The sequence below is a fragment of the Dryobates pubescens genome, chromosome 4, assembly GCF_014839835.1.
Source record: "Dryobates pubescens isolate bDryPub1 chromosome 4, bDryPub1.pri, whole genome shotgun sequence".
Classification (NCBI taxonomy): Eukaryota; Metazoa; Chordata; class Aves; order Piciformes; family Picidae; genus Dryobates; species Dryobates pubescens.
Window position 1 is genome coordinate 10,289,415 of NC_071615.1, and position 22,062 is coordinate 10,311,476.

At 48.8% G+C, this 22,062-nt stretch overlaps 1 protein-coding gene across 1 annotated transcript; it reads right to left on the reverse strand.

Moving 5' to 3' along the window:
• Positions 1–1,841: 1,841 nt before the first annotated feature.
• SLX4 (SLX4 structure-specific endonuclease subunit) lies at positions 1,842–21,872 on the reverse strand. The gene is made up of 13 exons (XM_054180591.1): positions 21,830–21,872; positions 21,154–21,328; positions 19,289–19,504; positions 17,855–18,069; positions 16,469–16,782; positions 14,088–14,370; positions 12,648–12,730; positions 8,999–9,145; positions 7,936–8,105; positions 5,127–7,567; positions 4,544–4,646; positions 3,858–4,337; positions 1,842–3,255 (listed from the first exon to the last, which is right to left on the reverse strand). The coding sequence occupies exons 1-13, from the start codon at positions 21,870–21,872 to the stop codon at positions 2,913–2,915; spliced, it is 5,013 nt and encodes a 1,670-aa protein (XP_054036566.1). The 3' UTR covers positions 1,842–2,912.
• Positions 21,873–22,062: the final 190 nt, after the last annotated feature.

Here is a 22,062-nt window from a genome sequence, read left to right on the forward strand (position 1 = left end):
AGCAGCCCCCACTGCTTCACAGCATTCTCCTGGTTTGTAGTTAAACTGTCCCCTCCGTGGGTCTTGGCCCTGCCAGACACCATGGTGATGGATCACACCCAGTCAAGAAATGCCATTAGACCTTGAGGCATTCTAGAATGAGTGGACACACAGGCCTGTGCCCATGTTGGAGAACAGCTCTCTCCTCACACACAAGGTCATTATAGAAACACTACAGCAGAGCTTTGGAGAATAAGCCCGCTGAGGCAGGAAATGTGACAGCACACAAACCAGCACCGTGGTGGCTGCAAAGCAGAGTCCACCGCCGGTCCCACAGGTGATCTGATTGTCAGTGGGAATGTCGAAGCAGTGTTTTCCACATGGTGCACGTTGGTAAGACAGGAGCTTGGTGCAGTGCCACTAACACATCTGCTCCTTTCTATAGCTTAAAACCAGCACATGCCTTAATTGAAAAGGCCCTTTTATCTTGCACCTTTGGAAGTTCAAGTATCAAAATAGTTTTGATAGCTGTTACTACACAGTTAGAAATAACAAATGATGACATTGTATTTTGCAAGACAAGGCTGCAGGAGGAAGGTAAGAAAGCACAGAAATATGGACAAATGGAACTGTTTGGCAACACACTGGCCGTGGCAGATGGCACCATCAGTGCTAGCCCAGGGAGGCACGCTTTGCTTGGGGACTAATGAAGCAGGCGGATGAAGAACTGCTTTCAGGTAATTTCCTGTGTATGTCAGATGTGTCCTTGCGGTCTTGGAGGATGCATAAGCTTTGAAATCCTTTTCTCTGCATCTAATCATCATAATTTCATTGTGTCAGCTTCAGCAACAAGGAGGCACAGAGGCAAGGCTCTGCAAAGCAGTCACCTCCAAACTCTGATGACACAGATGCATGTGGAATCACCTTGCTGCATTAGGTAAAGACTGCCCCGTTGCAGGGTTTAGAGATGGCACAGACAGGAGGATGGAGATGCTTTCAGTGACTACAGTTCTAATGATTTTTCATTGCATGCCAAGTAGTTTCTTATGCCTGTTAGAATGTTGTGATTTATACCCACTGAACTGTGACACTGCATTCATTGATGGTTAAGGTGCAATAAAGAACTGACTATAGCTCTGATCATAAATTTCAGTCTTATGTGAAAACAGAGCAATAAAGCTGGGCAGGAATCTTACACTAAGACTGGTAAGTAGGACTGACACTTCTGTGTATAAGGCTTGCCACTCAGGCAAGCCTTGCCCTTTGCATGTAACAAAGCTCTTGCACAAGAAGATAGGGGAGGAAGAGTATCCCAAATTCCTGCAACTCCATCAGGTACAGCAGAAGGCTTTTCTAGGAGGTCCTCCCCACATTATATATATGCCTGAAAAAGAGAAGGCTCACAAGTGCTCACTCATTTCCCCATTCCCAACAGCCCAGCTTTTCCTCACAGCTCACCCTCCCAAAAGACCTTCCCCCAGGTCTCCCTTACCTTTTGGGCTGCAGCCCAGAGGAACTGGGCAGCTCCATTTGCCAGGCAGCGAATCCATTGGCCACTGCTGGATGATCTCTCTTCCACCTCTCCTTGCTGCTGCGTGCTGTGACAACTCCTCTTCCTCCAATTCTCTGCTTGGGTTTCAGCCAGTATGGGTACAGCCTGTGGACTCTACTGCTCTCAACTAGACCCATCACTGCTGCTTAGAACCCCTTCCAAGTCTGTCAGGTTACTTACAGTTTGTCCCTTACCAGTTGTTTATTGTATGTAGCAAACCAAATAAACCCCAGGAGATCTGTATCAAAAATAGAAAATCTCTTTATATGTTCCACATCCATAAATACTTTTAGAAGTATGGCTGATTTTTGGTTTTTAATTCTTGGGTCCATTTTGTTGTGCAAGACTCTCTGCAGCTTCAGAAGTGCCAGAACAGACAAAATTCAGAAGATGGGAGGAATAAATACATAAAAGATGACAGTTCAGGGCCCAGACTTCCCCAAGAGTCCCAGACAGTTTGCAACTCAAGATCAGCCCAGTTTGGAAGTGAGACTGCTCAGAGAAGTGGGTTTAGATCTGGCAGTAAGAAGTGCTGAAGAGATCCAGTGGCCACTGTAACACTGTCTTGAAAACATCGTTGTCAAGGGCACAATTCATCTACACTGAGAAGGAAAAATGGTGCTCAGAGAATGGAGCAGATGGAACCTTTACCATAGATCCAGCATGTGAGTGACCACACACAACTGAATGTTTGAATCTAAGGGGCTTTCATGTGACATCTGGTGTCAGAAGGTACTTTTGGGAGCCATCAGACTACAAAACCACTTCTGCTGCTTTGCAGCCATTTAAGAAACACAGATAGAAGAGTTTTACCAGAGTGCAAACTGAACCAAGGACACAAGAAAGGCTTTGTCCTTCCACACTGCTCCCTGCCTTAACTATCAGCAGGGCAAGCTGTGTGCTGAAGAAATGAAGATGGAAGTCACTGGGATCTAAACACATTGATCTACACAAGGGAAAGGACACTGGTTCACCTTGAAGGGTGAAGTGTTTCACAGCCCAAGGCCAGGGAAAAGCTTTTGGCAAGTGTCCCTGGGGGAAGTACCTGCCTCTAGAAGCACCAACACGAAGAAAGGCTGGGGACCTCAAACCTATTAGAAAATGGAGAGAAAAGAAGCAGCACAGTGGGAAAATCGAGTGGGGGAAGAGGCCCCAGGTGACCCCTGCATTGAAGACAGGCCAGCGACCGGAGGAGTTTGTGCAATTCGGAGCGGACAGCCGGCAAGAGCCGAGCTCGGGCGGCTCTCCAGCATGTCATCGGCACGGCTAGGCCACCAGGAGGAGCACCTCACCCACCCATCACAGCACCGCCGCTAGCACCAGCCTGCAGTCGGGCTTCCAGCTTCTCAAGCAAGCCTCTGCAGGAAAGAGGGGGCTCCACTCAGTATCGTCTCCTCTGTTTTTTTTTCCCCTTTCTTTTCTCTTCCTTCTCTTTCCGAGCTTTGGCTGTAGTAAAGGTGATGCACTGAGCATCCAAGAAATCCAGCAGCTTCGCCCTGGAGATTTTAATGCCGTTGTGTTTCAGCTCTGCGTGCAGCTCAGCCAGCTCGATCGGCTCATAGAAGAGAACCTTGTGGTACAGGGCTGTGTTTGAACGGATGTAGCACCTCACTGCCTCCAGCTTTTCCTCTTCCCGAACAGCTGCCTGAGAGGCTGAGAACTCCTCTTCCTCCTCCTCCTCCTCTGATGCAAAAGCACAGGCTTCGAATCCATTCATCCAAGAACTAGAAGTGAGATCAAGTAGAGCAGCTCATCAAGGACAGGGCCAGAGCTCCCCAAGGGCCTGGTGACCAGCACCTGTGACTACCCTCCATGGGATCACAGGCTCTACAATACTGGCACCCACAAAATGAGTGAAGTGGAACGTGGCACATGTGCTGCACAGTTCCCCATCCTATCTGCCACAGCACTGGACCTGTCCACCCAGCCCTGGAGCTGCCTGGCATTCCTTGCTCCTGACCCACAGAACCTACTGCTGTCATGATACACAGCTTCTGCCACACAGTGCTGTGCCATCCTCTCCCGGCTCAAGCTGTAGGTTCTCATTCAACACACTGTGCCCCTTGCACAGACCAGGCATGGCAGATTTGGGCCTTGTCTATGTGCAGCCACAAGCACTTTTGTGTTCTGAGAATCAATCACTGAGAATTAGACTAAAAACCCCAAAGACTTTCTTTTGTAGGAGCGTGTTGACCTTAAAATGACATGCCCAAGGAGGTGTCAGGGCCACTGTAGGCCCCATGGACACTCACCTCTGCTTCCCACATCCCTAGCTCATCCCTGTCCTGTACCACCAACTGTTTTGTTTAATACTCTCCTGCCTTACCTCTGTGAACCAAAAGAGATGTCACTTCCACTCAGTGAAGAGGCTGTGGACTGCTGAGATGAAGGCATTGCTTCCTCACCATCATCTTCCAGAGACCATCTCTCTGGAGATACAGACAACCTTTTCTGCTCTTCAGCTCCTTCTGGGTGATGTGGCATTTTACTTCCCTCCTTGGGTGCTGCACAGTCTGTTTCACTGGATCCAACATGATCATCACCAGCCATCCCTACAGGGACCTCTGAGGATGCTGTAGCAACCTTCTTCCTTTTGCCCACAGCCCTGGAGGCACCAGCACGCGTTCCACCTGCCGCCCGCCCCGCCTTGGGCTGCCGACAGCGCTTGGCTGGGGACTTCTTTGGGGGAGGCTGGGACAAGGGGACTCCACCCTCAAAGTCAGAGTCCACATCCTGGTGAGTATACTGGAATATCTCCTTCAGCTTCAACACCATCTGGCGTTTGGGGAGAGCACGGACTCCAAATCTGAAAGGGAAAGGTGGGAGCTTAGGTTAAATAAAGCTGCACCTCCCACTCAGGCCAGGGGTCAGCTGGAAAAGTGTGAGGTGACCTCAAAAAACACTGACTGGAGCTTCACCAGGCTTTCATTTCCAGCCCAGGAGCTTTCTTGCACACTACCTGCCAGCAAGTTTCTGTTCACAACGAGATGTACTCATGGAGGTAATGCTAACCTGCTCAACTCCTTCTTCAGCTGTGGGGTCTCCATGATGGAGTAAGCTGGCATTGGTGTCATTGGAGTGCTGGGAGTCTTCTCACTCTCCTGACAGGAAGGTTCTGCAGCAGAATGAAATTACCATGATCACAATTAATGAAGGACTTAAAATGGCTTCAATCTTCCCTTTCTAGTGGCCACAAGTGCACATTGCTGGACTCATGGTGAACTTAAAAAAGCAAGACTGTACAGAGCACCCACTACTACAGGGAACAAACACCCACTGTCATGCAAGCTGAAGGCTCCTTTTTGATCTATTTTGGTTAGTTTTCCTCCCCTCCCAGATACCCATAGCTTCTGCAAGGAGCATGACCACCATCAAAGAACCAGTGTGAATGAAATACAAGCACCTATGGTCTAAGAATCCCACATTTACATCTGCTTTCTCCCACATCAGAAGACCATGCCTTCTGTACCCAATGAAAACTACTTCAGAGCAGAAAGCCAAAGCCCCTTTCAATGCATCAAGTGAACCACAGGTGAGATGACCATTTGAAAAGCAATTTAACCTATTCCAACAAACCCAGTAAACAAGCTCTCACCAGGAGACTTCACAGGGTCTGTCTGACAGGCACCTGCTGCAGCTGTCAGCCTCTGAGACAGAGGAAGGACCTCTGGAAAGTTATCTTCCTCTTCCCCATTCCAGTCATCCCAGATTTTGGAGTTCAGGTAACTTGGTCTACCACCCACTGATGAGCATCCCTCGATAGGACTTTTTCCAGGAGAGAGCAAAGCAGTTCTGCCAGCAGGACTTCCTCGAAGAGGGGTGCTGCCCTTCACCTCCTGCACGTGGCCTGGGCTCTCCCAGTGGTCATGCCAAGAGCCAGGCCTGGGGCTGCTGGCAGTACTGGCCTTTGCATGGCTGCCCTGGTTGGGCTCCAGGCTGCTGCCTCTGACTGGTGACAGATCCTCAACATGCCAGCAGTCATCCGTGGGGAGCGGGGGCTCTTCGCAAAGCAGGACGCTGCTGCTCACAGAAGGCAAACTCACTTCCTTTTCACTGTCCTCTACCACAACCACACTGACATTTGTTTTATCCTCCAGGGACTGCTCACAGCATGGAGGCACAGATTGGGATAAAAATGACACCTTTGCTTCTGCACATTTGCTTTGTGTGTTGGTGTGGCCAGGGGAGAGGAGAACTGGGTTCACTGGAGAAACTGCTGGGGAGTACTGGGGAGCTGATCCTGCTGCTGGGCTGCTGGGCAGGCTCTGTTCACTGACCAAGCTGTCCACAGGCTGTTTGTCTGACAGTGTTGTTTCTCCAACCTTTATTAAATCCCCAGCCATTTTGTGGTTACTGCTACCTGCTGCCAAGTCCTTGGTGCTGAGTTTAGATCCTGGACCCTTTACAGAATGAATACTTGAGACCTCAGTCTGTGTTGAGAAACTTCTGTTTTTGCTCAGAGCTGGTGTGTCTGGCACCAGCCAGGAGCTGTCAGTGCCTGAAGACATTTCATGATCAAGCTTTTCTTCAGGGCTCAGGTTTGGACTCTGCTTGCTCTCCATGCAAGCATCTCTTTGTCTGCTGAGAGAGAATTCAGTGGACATCTTTACACAATTACTTATCTGCACTGTAGCTGTAATGCCACATGAGACCTGGGTTGATCTCTGGTCTGTTTCAGTGACTGATGAGTTATGTTCAGGTTCTGTTATCTCAGGACCTTGTTCTGTGCTTGCACATTTGAGCTGCCCAGGGACTTCTGTATTTTTCAGAGCAGAGCCTGACTCTGGTGATCTCTTGTCTTGTTCTAACTCCATTTCATCATCAGAAGATAAAACAATAACATCACCCTCCTTGCTCCCCTGAGCTGCAGCACCCTGAGCTCTGCTGACTGGTGATGACAACACTGGGGCATCTGCATGCTTGTTTAAATCAATGTGGGGAAGCTCTGCTGGAGAAACTGGGTTCTCCTTTCCTGATGCAGTATCCAGGTGGTTGGCTTTCTGCAAGTGCACTTCATCAGGTGGGACTGGTATTTCCACTTTGCTTTGCTCTGGTGTCGACACCAGCGCTCTGGCAAACGTTCTCTCCGATGCTGGAGTGGCAGGTGAGGAACCAACTGCAGGAAAAATGGGCACAGAAAGCTTGGGAGGAGGACTCCCATAAAACTCATTCCTACAGGGAGAGAAGTCTTTTTGTGACTTGCTGTAGAGAAGTGAATCATTAACACCAAACACATGGTTTTCACTAGGAGCCTTCCCTGATCCTTTGACAACTTCTTTCACTGGGGAAGGCTCACAGTAATCAATCTGAGTTACAGAAAACACAGGTTCATAACTTCCATTTCTCATAGCATCACCATGGAAGCCAGGAAACTCTTTTTCACAGTGATCTGCCTCATCATGTGAGACCTGAGATGACTTGGAATCCTTCACATCTTCACATGTCCTAGCAGGCTCTCCTTCATTAGCAACTGCACCATGGCATGCTCTGTCCCATTTCCCAGGTTCACTGTGGGGAGGCACAAAAGTGCTCTGTGGATCACTCATGCTACTGCACCTACTCATGGTCTGCGTTTTCTTTCCTTGTGGAGACAAGTCACATGGAGATCTTTCCACATCACTGGCAGCTTTGGAGCTGTTGCTTGCCGAAGTAGATTCAGATCTCTTAGTTTGCTGGTCTGTACCTTGGGCTGTCTCACTATCGCCGCAGATGCTGCAGTCTGTCCCTTTGCTCACTTTTGTTTCACCTTGAGCCATCTTTCTCTGAGTTGCAGCAAACTCATAGATTTCTTCCAGCTCCTGTTCACCTACCCCATTGTCATCTTCCCTCTGGCATTCAGGGCTCAGCATTGCTTCTTCATCCTCACATTCACCCACCCACATTGACTTCAAGAGGTCTTGGAAATTCTCAGCTCTGTCCTCACAATCATTGTCATCCCTCACAGAGATAAGATCATCTTCTGAATCCAGCTCAGAAGACATCTGACTCTCTCCAGCATTGTTTTCACACTTTGCCATCAGTTCCCTCACATTGAACCTGTAAGGGTATAAAAGTGATGTTAGTATTTTTCTCCTCCAGTACTTCTTTACCATTTGGCTGCCTGAGCCTTGTAAAGAATCTGCATGAGGATGCTGGTTCCCCAAGATGCACAACATCCAATATACTCCTAAAATATGGAAAGCCCTTTTCCAGATGTCACCCACATGAAAGCAGCAGGCTCACACTTCCTTATCTTTGAGACTGAGCAGCTACATGGCTGTGCTAGCCTCCCTTTGCCCCAAGGAATGGCTGGGGCTGGATAACGTCTGTCATGTCATACAAGTCTGTCTGTCTGGCAGCCCCATGCCATGCTCCAGGCTTTGGGCAGAGTGGCTGGAAGCTGCCCAGCAAAGGATGATACAAACCTGGCAGCCAGAGCCCCGACCTGGGGCAGCAGCCCAGCAGGGATGGCAGTGTCAGCAGCATAGAGGTAGTGGAGGAAGGCAGACACTGCCCCTGCCGTCACGTCGCTCAGCAGCACCCTGCGTGTCTGCGCGTTCCCATCCTCCTCCACCAAGAACCCCTCACTGTGAACCTGGGGTGAGAAGAAAGCACACAGAGCCTGTTTGCTAGCAAAGGAACAGCAACACCAACACTGCTGTTCCTATCAGCTTACTCCTTTCATCACCAAAGTCCTACTCTGGGACCAGGAGCTGATGCTTCAGAGGGAAGCCCAGATGAGCATTTATGCAGAGCTTCATATGGACCAAGCCATTTCCTTCCTAACCCTACAGCTGTTAGCTTTGCTAAAGCTTTAGTCACACATATACAAGATGGTCTTTGAGTCCTCCAAAGAGAGCTGCCTTTGTCAGGGAGCTGCTGTGTGCATCCACATGGTGGCAGCTTCATGAATGAGCAGAGTTCAGGTGTTAGGCTCAGCACCTTTCACTGTCCCAGCAAGAGGCTGCAGAGCAGCAGGCTGGGAACTACTCAATCCAAAATGCTTCTTGATTGCAAGATCTACCTCAGTAGCTGTGCAAAAAGCACAGTTCAGTGCAGCCACCTCCAAAACAACTGTGAGGGTGACAAAACCTCTGTACAGGTTATCTTCAAGTACTTCCCAGAACCTTTCTAACTCCAGACTCGGGCCTCTCAGCCTGGGTGACAGGCAGGACACTCTGAGATGGACAAGGCAGTCTGTGCTTGCACAGGTATGAAAATTCAAGGGCAAAAAGCACTTGGAAAGCTTCTCAGGTGCTCCCAGGTAGAATGCAGTAAAGGATCTTTGCCTCCACACAGCTTCCCTCCACAAAGTACCCCATTTTCTACCAGTTTGCCAGGATTCTGAGCTGAGAAACCACTGCAGGCCCAGAGGAACTGGCCTTTAGGCCCAGCAGTGCTCTGTGCTGATTCTGTTGCAGTAACTGAGCCTAGGTGTGGGCACTCTGGGCTTCCCTGAAGCAGAGAAGGCATCCCAGCAGTACTTACCACCTGAACAGCCTGTGGACACCGTGCATACAACACAAACATGTGGGCATAAAGGACTTCCCCAGAGTCCACCTGAAACTGGACATCACTTAAGTGGGGGTTGTTGACCATTGCACCAAACTCTTCAGCCAGCAGCTTCAGAGGGGACTAGAACACAGAAGGAACACAGAGACAGAGGTTACATTACAGCTGTCAGACACTCCCCTGGAAAATAAGAAGGAATAACCCAGTTTATCAGCACTGCTGTACTATGGGCCCCAATCTGGACACACTGCCTTTGTCTCCTAGAGACAGTAATTGGCATTATCAACTTCAGGTCGATAGGACAAATAAGCAGGTGGGGCTAACAGACCTTTCTGGCTCCCTTTTGCTCCAGCCTGGCAGTTGTGAAGAAAGGGCAGTCGTGCTGTACCCTGCTGTACTTGTTCTGCCTTGTATTACAGCACATTATCACCCTCAGATCTTCACCACACCATTTCCTGATGTGGTCTACCCACTGCCTACAGCTGGCCTCTTGATCTACTGCCTTCTACCACATTTTTAGGAAGCTGTAATTTCCACTTTGAACTCAATTCACTATAATTAGAGTCAAAGGAAAGAGGATGACTCAGGGATGGGGTAATTAGCCTTTCTTCTCTTGTTCACTGCGTGGCAATGACAGCTGAGAAGAGCAGCTCTGCAACAAGGGGCCCACAGAGAACAAAACTGATACAAGAATTGAGTTCAGAGGGACTTGATGTGCTTGTTACTGAAACCCCTTCTGAAAATTGTTCCCAATTATACAAAAGAAACAACATTTCTATTATCAGTCTGGAACCCCTTCATGGAATTCTGGGGAGGCCTTGTTGACTGAGACACCTGTGTCTGCTACTGGTGACGGTAAGGTCAGGCCTGGGTCAATGTTGTTTCTGCTCTGGGGCTGCTCCCAGTAGGAACCCACCACAGACAACCTTCTAAAGGCTCAGATCCCTCTAGGTAAGCGTGGCTCTGGAGCTGGCCAGTGCCTTACAGCAGTGTCAAATGCTCACAGCTCAGGCTTTTGAGGCTGGTTGACTGTAAGCTGAAACCAGTCTGTAGTTAATACTAATCACTGACCTTGTGCTTTTCAAACCTACTGCAGAGTTGAGGAACTGCAAGTCTTATTCCAGAGAACATCTGCACAAGATGCAGTAGTTCCACCTGGAACAACACAGCTCTTTATTTTATTAGCAGGTTTCCACATTAGCAGTGGGCTGTGGAAACACAGCCTTTCTACTCTCTCCAGCATGTGCCTGTGGGCAGCCAACGTGAATTAGCACCAGAACAGCCACACACACCAGGACACTTCTTCCAGCCCTTCATAGGTGGGCTGCAGAAGGCTCTGCGTGTCATGGCAGGGATGTGGACTGCTCTCCAAGGGGAAGACAGGAAGCTCAGTCTGGAAACTAATCTGATGTTTCTTGCTTTCTTATTCTTGGCAGGTAAGACACCTGCAAGACAGTACCTCAGGAAGCCAGCAAACACAGACTCCTGATGCTCTGTTCCAGGCAGCAAGCCCAGAACAGCTTTCCTGCTGGTGCTAAAATTATCAGTCAGGAATGGAGAAATTAAATAAGGCCAGAAACCTCCTGGCTGCACAAAGCAAACAGACTGAAGACAGCTCTGGGTGGGCATGTGCTCCTGTTGGAGAACACACCAGCACACTCTCCTGCTGAGAAGGGTCACCACAGATGTGACAAAGGTCTTAGGGGTGTGTGTGTGTGTGGCATGTATTTGCTCTATGTGTTTCAACTGTGCTCATATAAAGCACAAACCTCTCACACTACCAACCCAACCCTTCAGCAACTCCTCATTTGCTCAGGAGAACTATCACTAAATCTGCCAAAAAAAATAATGATCATCCTGGTTTTGCTGGTAGCAACTGAGCTTCACCAGAGCAGCTTCTGTATTGTTAAAGGCTTAAGACTCAGAAGCTCATTAAACAAGAATGGGTTTCCTGCTAAGGAGTTTGTTTTTTAGCCCCCTCAAAGAGTTTCTGTAGCTAGCAGCTAGGATGCTCAAGTTGAGTGAACTGTCTCCTTTCAGGAGTCTCTTCATTCTGTTAGCACAGTATGAAAGTCCCTTCTTAAATCATCAAAACTTGCCTGGCATCAAAAGCCACTGGCTTTCATGGCAAGATTCTTTATTAGCAAACCAGGGATGATAATCAACTTCAGCAGGCAGAGTGGATGACCTTGGTAAGAAGATGAATCAGGTTTTGGGGTTTATGTACTTTAACTGAAGAAAGCATTACACATCCATGAGGGATTGCATATCCACTGGTGCACCTGGGGGCAAGGTGGGATCTACAGAACACTGCTGGCCTGATAAAGAAAGTCATCTGTTAGCTTGTGTTCCTCTCCCAGCCTCCACTGAGAGCACACTGGCTTCCAAGCCAGAGTCTCTGATGTGCTCCCACTCTTGAGGGTTTTCTAGACTAAACCTTTCAAAAGCTCACGTCAGCAGCTAGAAAATGCTCATCTCCCATGGACCTCACAGCCTGCCACATCATCTGCCAGGCTTTTACAGCACAGGAGAGAAGTCAGGGTGAGTCTCTCTTCCACTGTCAGGCACAGTGTGGAGAGGAAGGTGACAGAGGAGGAACAGCTCCGTTCTGAACCACCCCAGGTAGCCAGGGGTGTGAGCCTGGAGGAAGCAACAGGCAGCTCTGTCTCTCCTGGGCTGCTGCCAGTTTTCTCTTGGATAGCCTGGGCATTAAAGCAGAGTGGTGCAGCTGCACCCCTAGCTCCTGCCAGGTCAAGGCAGGGCATTCTGCCCCTCTGCTCCACTCTGCTCAGAGCCCACCTGCAGTGCTGGAGCCAGCTCTGGAGTCCTCAGCACAGGAGAGACATGGGCCTGGTGGACCAGAGCAGGCTAGAAAATTATCTTAGGGCTGGAGCACCTCTGCTGTGAGGACAGGCTGAAAGAGTTGGGGTTGTTCAGTCTGCCCAAGACCTTACTGTGACCTTTCAGTGCTTAAAGGGGCTGAGCAGAAAGATGGGGACAGAGGTTTTTATCAGGGCCTGTTGTGACAGGACAAGGGGTGATGGTTTGAAACTAAACCAGGGAGATTTAGACTGGATGCAAGGAAGAAATTTTTTACAGAGTGGGTGGTGAGACACTGACCCAGGCTGCCCAGAGAGGTGGTAGATGTCCCATGCCTGGAACCACTGCAGCCAGGTTGTTTAGGGCTCTGGCTAGTTGGAGATGTCCCTGCAGACTGCAGGGGGGTTGGACTGGATGAGCTGTAAAGGTCCCTTCCAACCCAAACCAGTCTGTGATCCTAAGAATACTGTGGATACTGCAACATAACTCTTTAACCTGCTTCTCTTTATATAAACTATGCACAGATTGGCCTCCTGCTACCTGTCATTTTCAATCATCTTTCTCATCAGGCAGGACAAGTGCTGAACAATCCAAGGCCTGTTTGTGGGCACCAGGGAAATACCACCATGTGTGTTGATCTCAGCTGTGCCCATGATGCTTCCTGAGTGATCCTGAACCTTAAGCACCTCTTTGTTTCTATGGGAAGAAACAGGAAATACTCCTGTTTCTAGGAATTGCACACACTGATTATTCTTCACAGAGAGAAGCGAATGCCAAGGAAGTGAAAGAAAAGGGTTGTCCTTACTCTTTTACAGCTGCTTGACAGGAGGCTCTTCTCTTTGGATGGGGGCACAAAGCCACTACATGGAATGTCACTGGGAGTCAGTTCTTTTCCTCAAAGAAGAAAATGCACATCACAAATCACATACAACTTCCTCATGAGACCAGAGTGGAGTCAGAGCTCCTGCCAGGATCCCTGCCATGACAGCTTCCCGAGACAGCTGCTGCAACCAGTCTGACTGAGCTGAAGGCTCAGCCTCTCCCTCATGTCTGTTTCAGAGGGTTTGCTCTGGGCTGTGCCAGGCTGTGGGTACCCCAGCACCATCCAGCCATGAGCAGCACTGATCTACTGCAGATCTGTCTGTGTCATCATCATCCAGATGGAGGAGCTGCAGAATGCCACATGCTTCTCTGCTTTCATGCTGTTCTCCTCCAGGGGGAAAAGTGGGATGGGACATGCCACAGTCTCATCCCAGCAGGGAGGCAGAGTGTATCTCAACCTAGACAAAATGATGGGAGCCCTAGGACTCAGAGGCAACCAGTGAAACCAGTTCCACACAGCCAGAGCTCTGAGTGCACAGAACAGGATCAGAGCCACAGAAAGAATTAACATCTTGTGTCTGCAGTGTTCCTGCTCCTCCTGGGTTCATGTACATTGCACACACAATACACATTTGAGTGCAGGAATTATTTCCCTCACCCAGCAAGGGAGGGAAATGTACTGAAATCCCAGGAAAGGATTTATAGGACTGGGAATCATTTGCTGCAGTTTAGGAAGGGAAGTGAGGAGTGTTACACCCAAGTGAAAATGCAGCCAGGTGAACTTAGCAATCATGTTCTCTTTCACAGGTGGACAGGAGACACACAATAGCCTCTGTGAACAGCCATTTCAAGGGATGTCATTGACCTTGAAATGTGCAGGCATGCACCACGTGCAGCTATGACTGGGATCATCAGAGAGCTGCCCACAGAGGAATTCTAGCTGTTGTATTTTTTCAACCCTGTTTCAGACAAACTTCAGGTTTGTGAAATCCATGCAGCAACACAAAATCATCCCTCTTGCACATCTCTCTCATCCAGTTGTCTCAAGACCTGAAAAGACAATGCACATAACAGAAGGACTGTCCAAAGGGCAGGGATGAGGCTTTTGTCCCAGCTGCTGAGCATACCAGGGCTCCCTCCTGGCAGAAAACTTTGGTATCTTAAAGGAATTTAAAAATAAAATGCAGTACCTGCTGTCCAGGAGTTCTCTTAAATCTGGGGATTTATGAACCATTTCAGAAACATCAGCCTGATTGTACTTAAAGCTTACTGCAGAACTATGTCCCCTCTCTATACCACCTTTTGGCTCAACACCAGCATCCTGTGGGTGCTGTCATGGCTCTCCCAACTTAGCACAGCCCAAGCCTGGCTCTGTGTAGCTGAAGAGACAAGGGTCAAGGCTCACAAAGCTGCCAGAACTCACCAGGCTGCTCTGCTGCCTGAATGTGGGCAGCATCAAGCTTCCACTGAGTGAGGGTAAGTCCTTCTCTGGCCAACTCAGCTAGGTCCTGCAGGGTCTGAGCATCCCTCTGGCTGTGAGATAAAAACTGCCCATCTCCTTCAGGGCCTGACTTGGATTCATCAGAGATCTGGCCTCCAGCCTCTGTGCAATTGGGCTCTTGAGAACTGAGGTCAGCTTGGATTTGCTGGGACACTTCTGGCTGCTCAGATCCCACCGACGGCAGAAGGTTCTCCGGTTTATGATTCTGACCAAAAGAGAAGGGAAAAAGGATACTGATAAATTAGGCCTTGTGTTGTGTATCTGCAGAGCTCAAAGTACAGTCTCCATTTCACACTTCTGAAACATCTAGTGAAGGACTGCAGAGCATTCCTCAGGTACAGGGGCTTCTGAGGCAAAAGCTGTCTGTAGTTTTACGAAGGACTCAGACAGGACAGCTCTGAACAAAGCAAAGGGAACTACAACAGAAAAAGCAGAGAAGGTAAACCACCCTCCAGGAGCATGTCATAGAATCAGAATTGTCAGGGTTGGAAGGGACCTCAAGGACCATCCAGTTCCAGCCCCCCTGCCATGGGCAGGGAGACCTCACTCTAGATCAGATTGCCCAGAGCCACCTCCATCCTGGCCTTAACAAACTCCAGGGATGAGGTTTCTACTACCTCCCTGGGCAAGCTGTTCCAGTCTCTCACCACCCTCAAGGTGAAGAACTTCTTTCTAACATCCAATCTGAATCTACCCATTGCTGTTTTTTTTTTCCATTCCCCCCAGCCCTGTCACTCCCTGACAGCCTAAGAAGTCCTTCCCCAGATTTCTTGTGGGCCCCCTTCAGATACTGGAAGGCCACAATAAGGTCTCCTTGGAGCCTTCTCTTCTCCAGACCAAACAGTCCCAACTCCCTCAGTCTGTCCTCATAGGAGAGGAGCTCCAGCCCTCTGATCACCCTCATGGCCCTTCTCTGGACACACTCCAGCACCTCCAGATCCTTCCTGTACTAGGGGCTCCAGAACTGGATGCAGTACTCGAGGTGGGGGTCTCACCAGAGCAGAGTAGAGGGGGAGAATCACCTCTCTCGACCTGCTGGCTATGCTTCTCTTGATGCAGCCCAGGATGTGAATGGCTTTCTGGGCTGCAAGTGCACATTGATGGCTCATGCTGAGCTTGTCATCCACCCCCAAATCCTTTTCTTCAGCTTCCAAGCAGGGAGAAAGGATGGTGGAAATGCTCCCAGCTCCAACATCTACAGGTTTCATTATAGCTGGAGCACCTGGCAACAGTCACAGCTGAAGCTCTCCAGGTGCTCCTGTTCTGAGCTCTGAAATGCTTTTGCAGTTATATGAAACTAAATCAGACTTCCACCTTGGAGCTGATATTTTTCCAGGTCTGGTCTCTGTTTCCCCATAAAAATAGTTTGGTTTGTTAATTTCAAAGTAGAAATGGTGCAGCCATTTCTGTGAATGGAAAGAATCAAGAAGGAAAACAAACTCTTGCCATGATTTTAAAGGCCTTCCTACTTTCTATTTTAGAACTTCTCTGGCAGATTTTGGCTTGAACAAATGTTAGCAATGTTCACAGAATGGAGTCAACCCCACTGCAGCCCAAGCCTGCAATCACCCAGTGAGAAACTCTGGGCTCTGACAAGGGAAGGAGGATTAAATAAAGCAACTACATATGCACAGTGGTTTTTGAACAGAGGCACCAAGTAATTCTTCAAGGAAAGCATGAGAGAGGGAAGAGAAATCTTTCTCAGAGAGCTCTTAGGAAAATACAGAGCACTGAAAGAGGCAGGAGATCTAGGTGAAAAATGGAATGAAAGAGTGGAACTGAAAAGTGGTTCAGAGCTCATTTGCAGCAAGAGGCAGCAGGATGCACCTGGAAAGCCTGAAGGTGCAAATGCTTTCCACCCTCTCCTCTGTGCAAAACAAACACCAGTCTTCAGTTGAACTTTTCACCCAGATCCCTGCAGAGTGCAGCTCACAGGCAAAGCTCATACCAGAATCCATCAGAGGAAAGTGATAAGAAGGAAAACAAGAGTCAGGCTGCTGTAAACACACTCAAACCAGTGGCAAAATGAGCAGGATGGGCTCAGCTCCCTTTACTCAGTGCTCTCTGTTCCCATTAGTTCTATTTTCTGAAAGCTCAAGCAACAGCCTTAGTCTCCTCTCTAAAGGAGGAAAATGAAAGTTCATGATCCTAAAACCCATCTGTGTAAGACAACAGGGCACAGGCAGTGAGCATGCAAAGGCAGGAGATCACTCATTTAGGTACCAAATGAGGCAACAGAAGGGTTACAGGGCAAGTGAACCAGGGCACCCAAATAGCAGAGCAAGGAGAGAAGAGCATCCCACCTGCACAGGCTTCCAAGGCACAATTGGAGGGGTTAATGCAGCAGTGTAGAATGACTCAGGGCTGTGAGGTCCTGTCAGAGCACTGATATTCCATAAAAAGCATTCCTTGGGTTTGGACAATGGCTGGAGCCAGGTTGCTTTCCCAGATTCATTCTCCAAAATCCTACTAGTGGGAAGTTGAGGAGTGGGAGGGAATTCCACCTCCTCTGCAAGCAGCATAGCTACACGCTCTTGGATCCTCTTGTGAACCTTCTCGGGGTCCTGGAGCAGCAAGGGAGGAGGGGCTGCGGGGCCTCTTCTGCGTCGCTTCTTCTCTTTAGGAAGGGAAGGAAGAGAAGCCCAAATAAATAAACAGCTCAACAGACAGGGCAGAGGAGCAGAACAGGCCAGCTCCTTCAGGTGCTGTGGTCAGTTACGACCAAAAAGCAGCTACAAGCTGAACTCCGCTCTGAAGATTTCCGCAGGTGGTCCACAGCCTCACATCCTCCTTATGGGAGCAATCAACTCCAGAAAAGCCTGACTGACCCCTGCTCACACTGCTTGGCTCCCTCTTGGCAGCTGCCACATCTCTGCAATCTCTCATCATTATGGAAGCAGCTGATGCCCATCCAGTCTACCTGCCAGAGGCACGGAACGGTGCCTGTGTGGCAGTGCTTCACAAAACAGGGAGAGAAAATCCCTGAAGGGCTTCTTGTGTACTGGGCACTGGTAACATCAAACCCCTGCTCACACAAACACTGAGCAGCTTTCATTTGGAAATCCTGGTCTCACTGCCTTTGCCTTATTAATTCCCAACCCCAAATCCAACTGGGAGTGTACTTGTTGGCAGGAGACCTGAGCAGGGTCACGAAGAGTGAAGTCTCCCCTCTCTACAGCACTCAGTACTCTCCCCTGGCAGTTGTCTTCCTTTCTCAACCTTTCTGCACACTGGAATAACAGAACCCACGCTCAACAGCATGCAGTATACACTACAGAAAGAAAACAGAGATAGGAGAGATGTCTGGGAAAGCTGCACTAATCCAGGCTGCAGCAGGATGGATAGAGAAATACCTACTGCAGGGGAAGTAACAATCATCTTTTGAGGCTATTTATTTTCCCTCCCAGAGTTCACAAAACCTAACAGCTTCTCTGAAGAGTATTTCACTGATTCAAAACAATCAGTGAAAAAAACCCAGCAAGATCTTAAAGGATTTCACTGAAACCCATGGACATCCTGAGCATTTCTTGACTGTGTGTGGACACTGCAGACTGCTGAAGCTCTGACAGCTTAAATAAACCAGGAACAGGGCTGTCATCCCTGCTACACCCCACAAGAAAGTTCAGTGAGGAGCAGACTGTGCTACATTACTCCTCACAGCCTCTGACACCAACTCCTTTGTCACATACCTGATCCTGGCTTCCATTTGATTGGGAAAGCAGCCGCTGGTTTCACATTTGTAACTGCTTTTGCTTGTTCCTGCCTCTCTTGCTCTGCCAGAGAGCGTGACATTGCCATAGCAACCAGCAAATCTTCATCTTTAGTCTCCATTTTGGGCCTCTTCTGCGTTGTCTTTGAGTCCTCTTTGGAGGAAGCCTTTCGCTTTGGCCTGCTCGGCTGGTTGCTGAAATACAAGAATGCAGCAGGAAGCCCAAGTGAAGCTGACTGGATCAGAGACAAGAAACACTGAGCACTCCAGAACAGATGCTCTGCTTGCTCAGAGACAGCCCTTAAAGGGGGCTGTAAGAAAGATGGGGACAATCCTCTCAGAAGGGCCTGATGTTACAGGACAAGGGGTGATGGTTTGAAAGAGGGAGATTTAGACTAGAGAGAAGGAAGAATTCTTTTACACTGAGGGTGGTGAGACCCTGACCCACTTTGCCCAGAGAGCTGGCAGATGCCCCATCCCTGGAACCATTCCAGATCAGGTTGTCTGGGGTTCTGAACAACCTGCTCCAGCTGTTCCTGCTGACTGCAGGGGGTTAGACTAGATGGTCTTTAAAGGTCCTTTCAAACCTAATGCATTTCATGACTCTATGACTCCAGTATCAAGGAAAAAACACTCAGTGCCTTCTTCCCTAGCAGAGAGCAAAGTTTTTATCATCCAAGGCACTTAGAGCAATTTAGAGGAAGCCTTACTTTTAAAAAGTAAGCACAAGAGCAGAGCACTGCTGTAAGCAGATGCTATTTCTACCTTGAATGCTTCTTTGTACCAAAGGGGAAAACCAAGCTGAAACAGGGCAAAAGATCACCAGAAAATGCTTTCCCACTTTCCTGCTTCCAGAGGAAACAGCACAAAGGGACTTGAGAGCCCTTCTACAAATTCATCCAGGCACCACTTACTGCACTCTGCAGATTCTGCTCAAATCCACAACAGCAGAGGCAGCTCTGTACCAAGCACATCTCAGACCATCTCCTCTGCTTCCTCTTTGGCTTGGGGTGTAAAGCACAGCCACAGGCTGAGCAGCTGATGCCCTGGCAGGGCAGATGCTCAGGACAGACAGCACACTGGTGTGGTTTGCTCAAAAAGCTCAGACACCACAGCTCTGCTGTGGAACTGCCTCAGAGCACAAGTAGCTCTGACAACCAGTGTAAGCTTATCTGCTCCCCATTCTGCTCCTGCCTGTTGACCACTTCTGAAGGAAAGCAAGATGGTTTTTCCAACCACCTACCATGTTCTCCTCATGTGGCACTGCCAGGTCATGGCTCTACTTGACCTTCTTTGACCTGAGGCCCACCCAGCCTGCAAATATGGCTTGCTTCTACTATTCATCCCCAAGAGCACAGGCTCAGTGTCTCAGGTCAAAGAAAGCAACCAGCACCTTTTCTTTTTACCAGCTTACCTGGGGCACTGAGGAGGTGCATCACCAAGTGTGGACACCTGCAACTGCACTGCCTGCAGCAGCAGCTTAGGAGGAACCTCCATCTCCACAGCACAGCGTTTCAAGTGACTGACTCTGCTCTGGGGGGTTTGGAACTGCTTGCCACAGATGGGACATTCAGGGACCACTGGTTTGCTGGAGGATGACATCTGTGCTTCTTCCATCTGGTCCAGACACCTGTGAGACGATGACAAAGCTTACCTCTGAAGGCTCTGACACTGCCCAGGCCAAGATGGACACCATGTTATAGCAAAGGAAGCACAAACATCTCTAACATCTGTAACAGCCACAAACATCCCCTAAAGAAACAACAATGATGTGTCCACCACCGTGATGCCCATGACATCTAACAGTCACATGAAGGCTGTGGCCTCAGGGGCACACTGAAAACGTTGCTCCAAAGCAAGTGCAGGTCATTACCTTCTTTAACCATACTGTGTGTCACAGAATCACCAAGGCTGGAAGAGACCTTAAAGATCATCAAGTCCAACCTGTCACCACAGACCTCATGACTAAACCTTTCTAACGTTCCAGCTGACAAGCCACTGTTGCCTACTACAGAAATGGTCAGTCTTCCTCACCTGAAACATGGCTACTTCTTGCCCTTCCTACTACTTTTGTAGGCATGACCACATGCACTCTTGAGAACACCAGTCTTTCCAAGGCAGGTATCCCACCTGACAAAGCCACTGCTCTGTGTGACAGAAACAGGAGCAGCTGAAATCAACACTGCACTCCAGAGTGCAGGATGATGAACTTCTAACAGTTTCTGGTAGGCCAAAACTATGTACAAAGAAGGGCAATTATTCTTTTTCTGTCCTCTCCAAAGAGCTTCTGGGTGTGAAATCCTGGATCTGCAATACCTGTAATAAAAAAATCACTCCCTGATTAAGTAATGATACACACGGGGCCCTGTTAAGCCTAGCTGATGGGCTAGGCTTGGTGATGCAAAGTGGTGCAGTTTGCCACTGCATCTATCAGCTTTACCTCTTGTGATGCAGACTGCTACCAAAAATCCATGCTAACCTAAGCTGGTGATCTCAGCATATGATACATGCTTAATAGTTCAGAAAGCAGGCTGAGTTTCCAAAAAGCACTTCTGACACACTCACTGTTTCACAACCTCTGTCCTCTCAAGCAGCAGTAAACACCTGAAGAAAGAAACAGCAAGAACACCTCTAAAAGTGCAGGGGCAGCCAAGCTAATGAATATGAGCCACTCAGCAGGGACAAATCTAACCATTCCTGTCTTCTGGAAGTGCTCAAATTAGGACATTCTAATCATTCAGGTGTGCTGTTTCTGGTACTTTCTCAACAGAGGCACAGACTTTTAATTTCCAGAGCTATCTGTACATACTATTACTTGGTATTTACCACCAAAGAAACTGATAAATTAAGGGCACTAATTTCAAGTCACCCTTCTGAATAGCATCACCCTTCCCTCAGCAAACAGTGTGGATACACAGTGACACACTAGGTGTCCTTAGCTGACCAACTTTTAGCAAAGCAGAGCAAACATTGCTTTGCTGGCTGAAACCAGAGGCTCTCAAAACCTGCAGCAGTGAGCCCTCAGTCATTTGGACAGCCCTTTTACACTCACTCCTAGGCCACACCACTGATGAAAGCAGCATAGCCCTCACCACACACAAGCAGGAGCCCTGCAGGGCAAGACAATCAGCCTCTGCTTTGAGATCAAAACGACTTGTTAATTCCAGGCATCAAGGTCAGACTCCCTTGGCACCAAATTCTTCAGTAGCTAAACTGAGTGAGCAGTCTCAGAGGTGAAGAGGGGAGGGTGTGGAAAGGACACATCAGCTGCTCTTTCACCTGTTAACATGCTGCTCTCGTCGGGTTGTGTTCATGGCTGAGAGATCCTTCTGGCAAATCTGACAGAAAAACAAGCCTTCATCCTCCAGGCTTGCCAGGGCTTCCTCTTTGGTTTGCTGCTCAAGAGCCAAAGCCAGGGCACTGTCATGCTCCACGGACAGAAGGCAGTGGATATCTGGCAAAGAAAGGAGAGATGAGCTCAGACTGGAAACTAAGAATGCTGTGTGAAAGGCCTGTAGCTGCTCTAAGAATGCTGTGTGAAAGGCCTGTAGCTGCTCTAAGAATGCTGTGTGAAAGGCCTGTAGCTGCTCTAAGAATGCTGTGTGAAAGGCCTGTAGCTGCTCTAAGAATGCTGTGTGAAAGGCCTGTAGCTGCTCTAAGAATGCTGTGTGAAAGGCCTGTAGCTGCTGTGTTTGCCATTATTAGGTTATTGAACTAGACACATCAAAATGAATTGCAATCTTCTTGCGTCTTCACATCTGATCTCCCTCAAGGGACTGCACAAACAATGCCACAGGACTGCAGGGACCAAGGAGCAGGAGGTGGCAGTTTGTTCCTCAGGTTGGAGCCACATGGTGGGTAGGTTTTGGCTGAAGTTCCTGGGGAGAACACAGGCTCCATGTTAAAACACTACATATTTTTATGCCCATACAGAATCAAAAGGGCCTTGACTTACAAAGAACTACAGTGGGATAAAACTGCTGTGAATTCATCTGCATGGACCAGCTCCTGTACCTGAAGGGGGCCTACAAGAAAGCTGGGGAGGGACTTGTCACAAGGGCTGGTAGTGACAGGACGAGAGGGAAGCTTAAGGAGGGCAAATTTAGACTACAGATTAGGAAGAAATTCTTTACAGTAAGGGTGTGGAGGCACTGGAACAGGCTGCCCAGGGAAGTTGTGGATGCCCCC

Coding starts and splice junctions, on each gene's coding strand:
- SLX4 (XM_054180591.1), bottom strand. CDS start 21,872: ATGCAGATGAATTCACAGCAGTTTTATCCCACTGTAGTTCTTT. Junction 8,106..8,998: donor GTCCACAGGCTGTTCAGGTG/GTAAGTACTGCT, acceptor TTCTCACCCCAG/GTTCACAGTGAGGGGTTCTT. Junction 3,256..3,857: donor ATCTCTTTTGGTTCACAGAG/GTAAGGCAGGAG, acceptor TCTCACTTCTAG/TTCTTGGATGAATGGATTCG.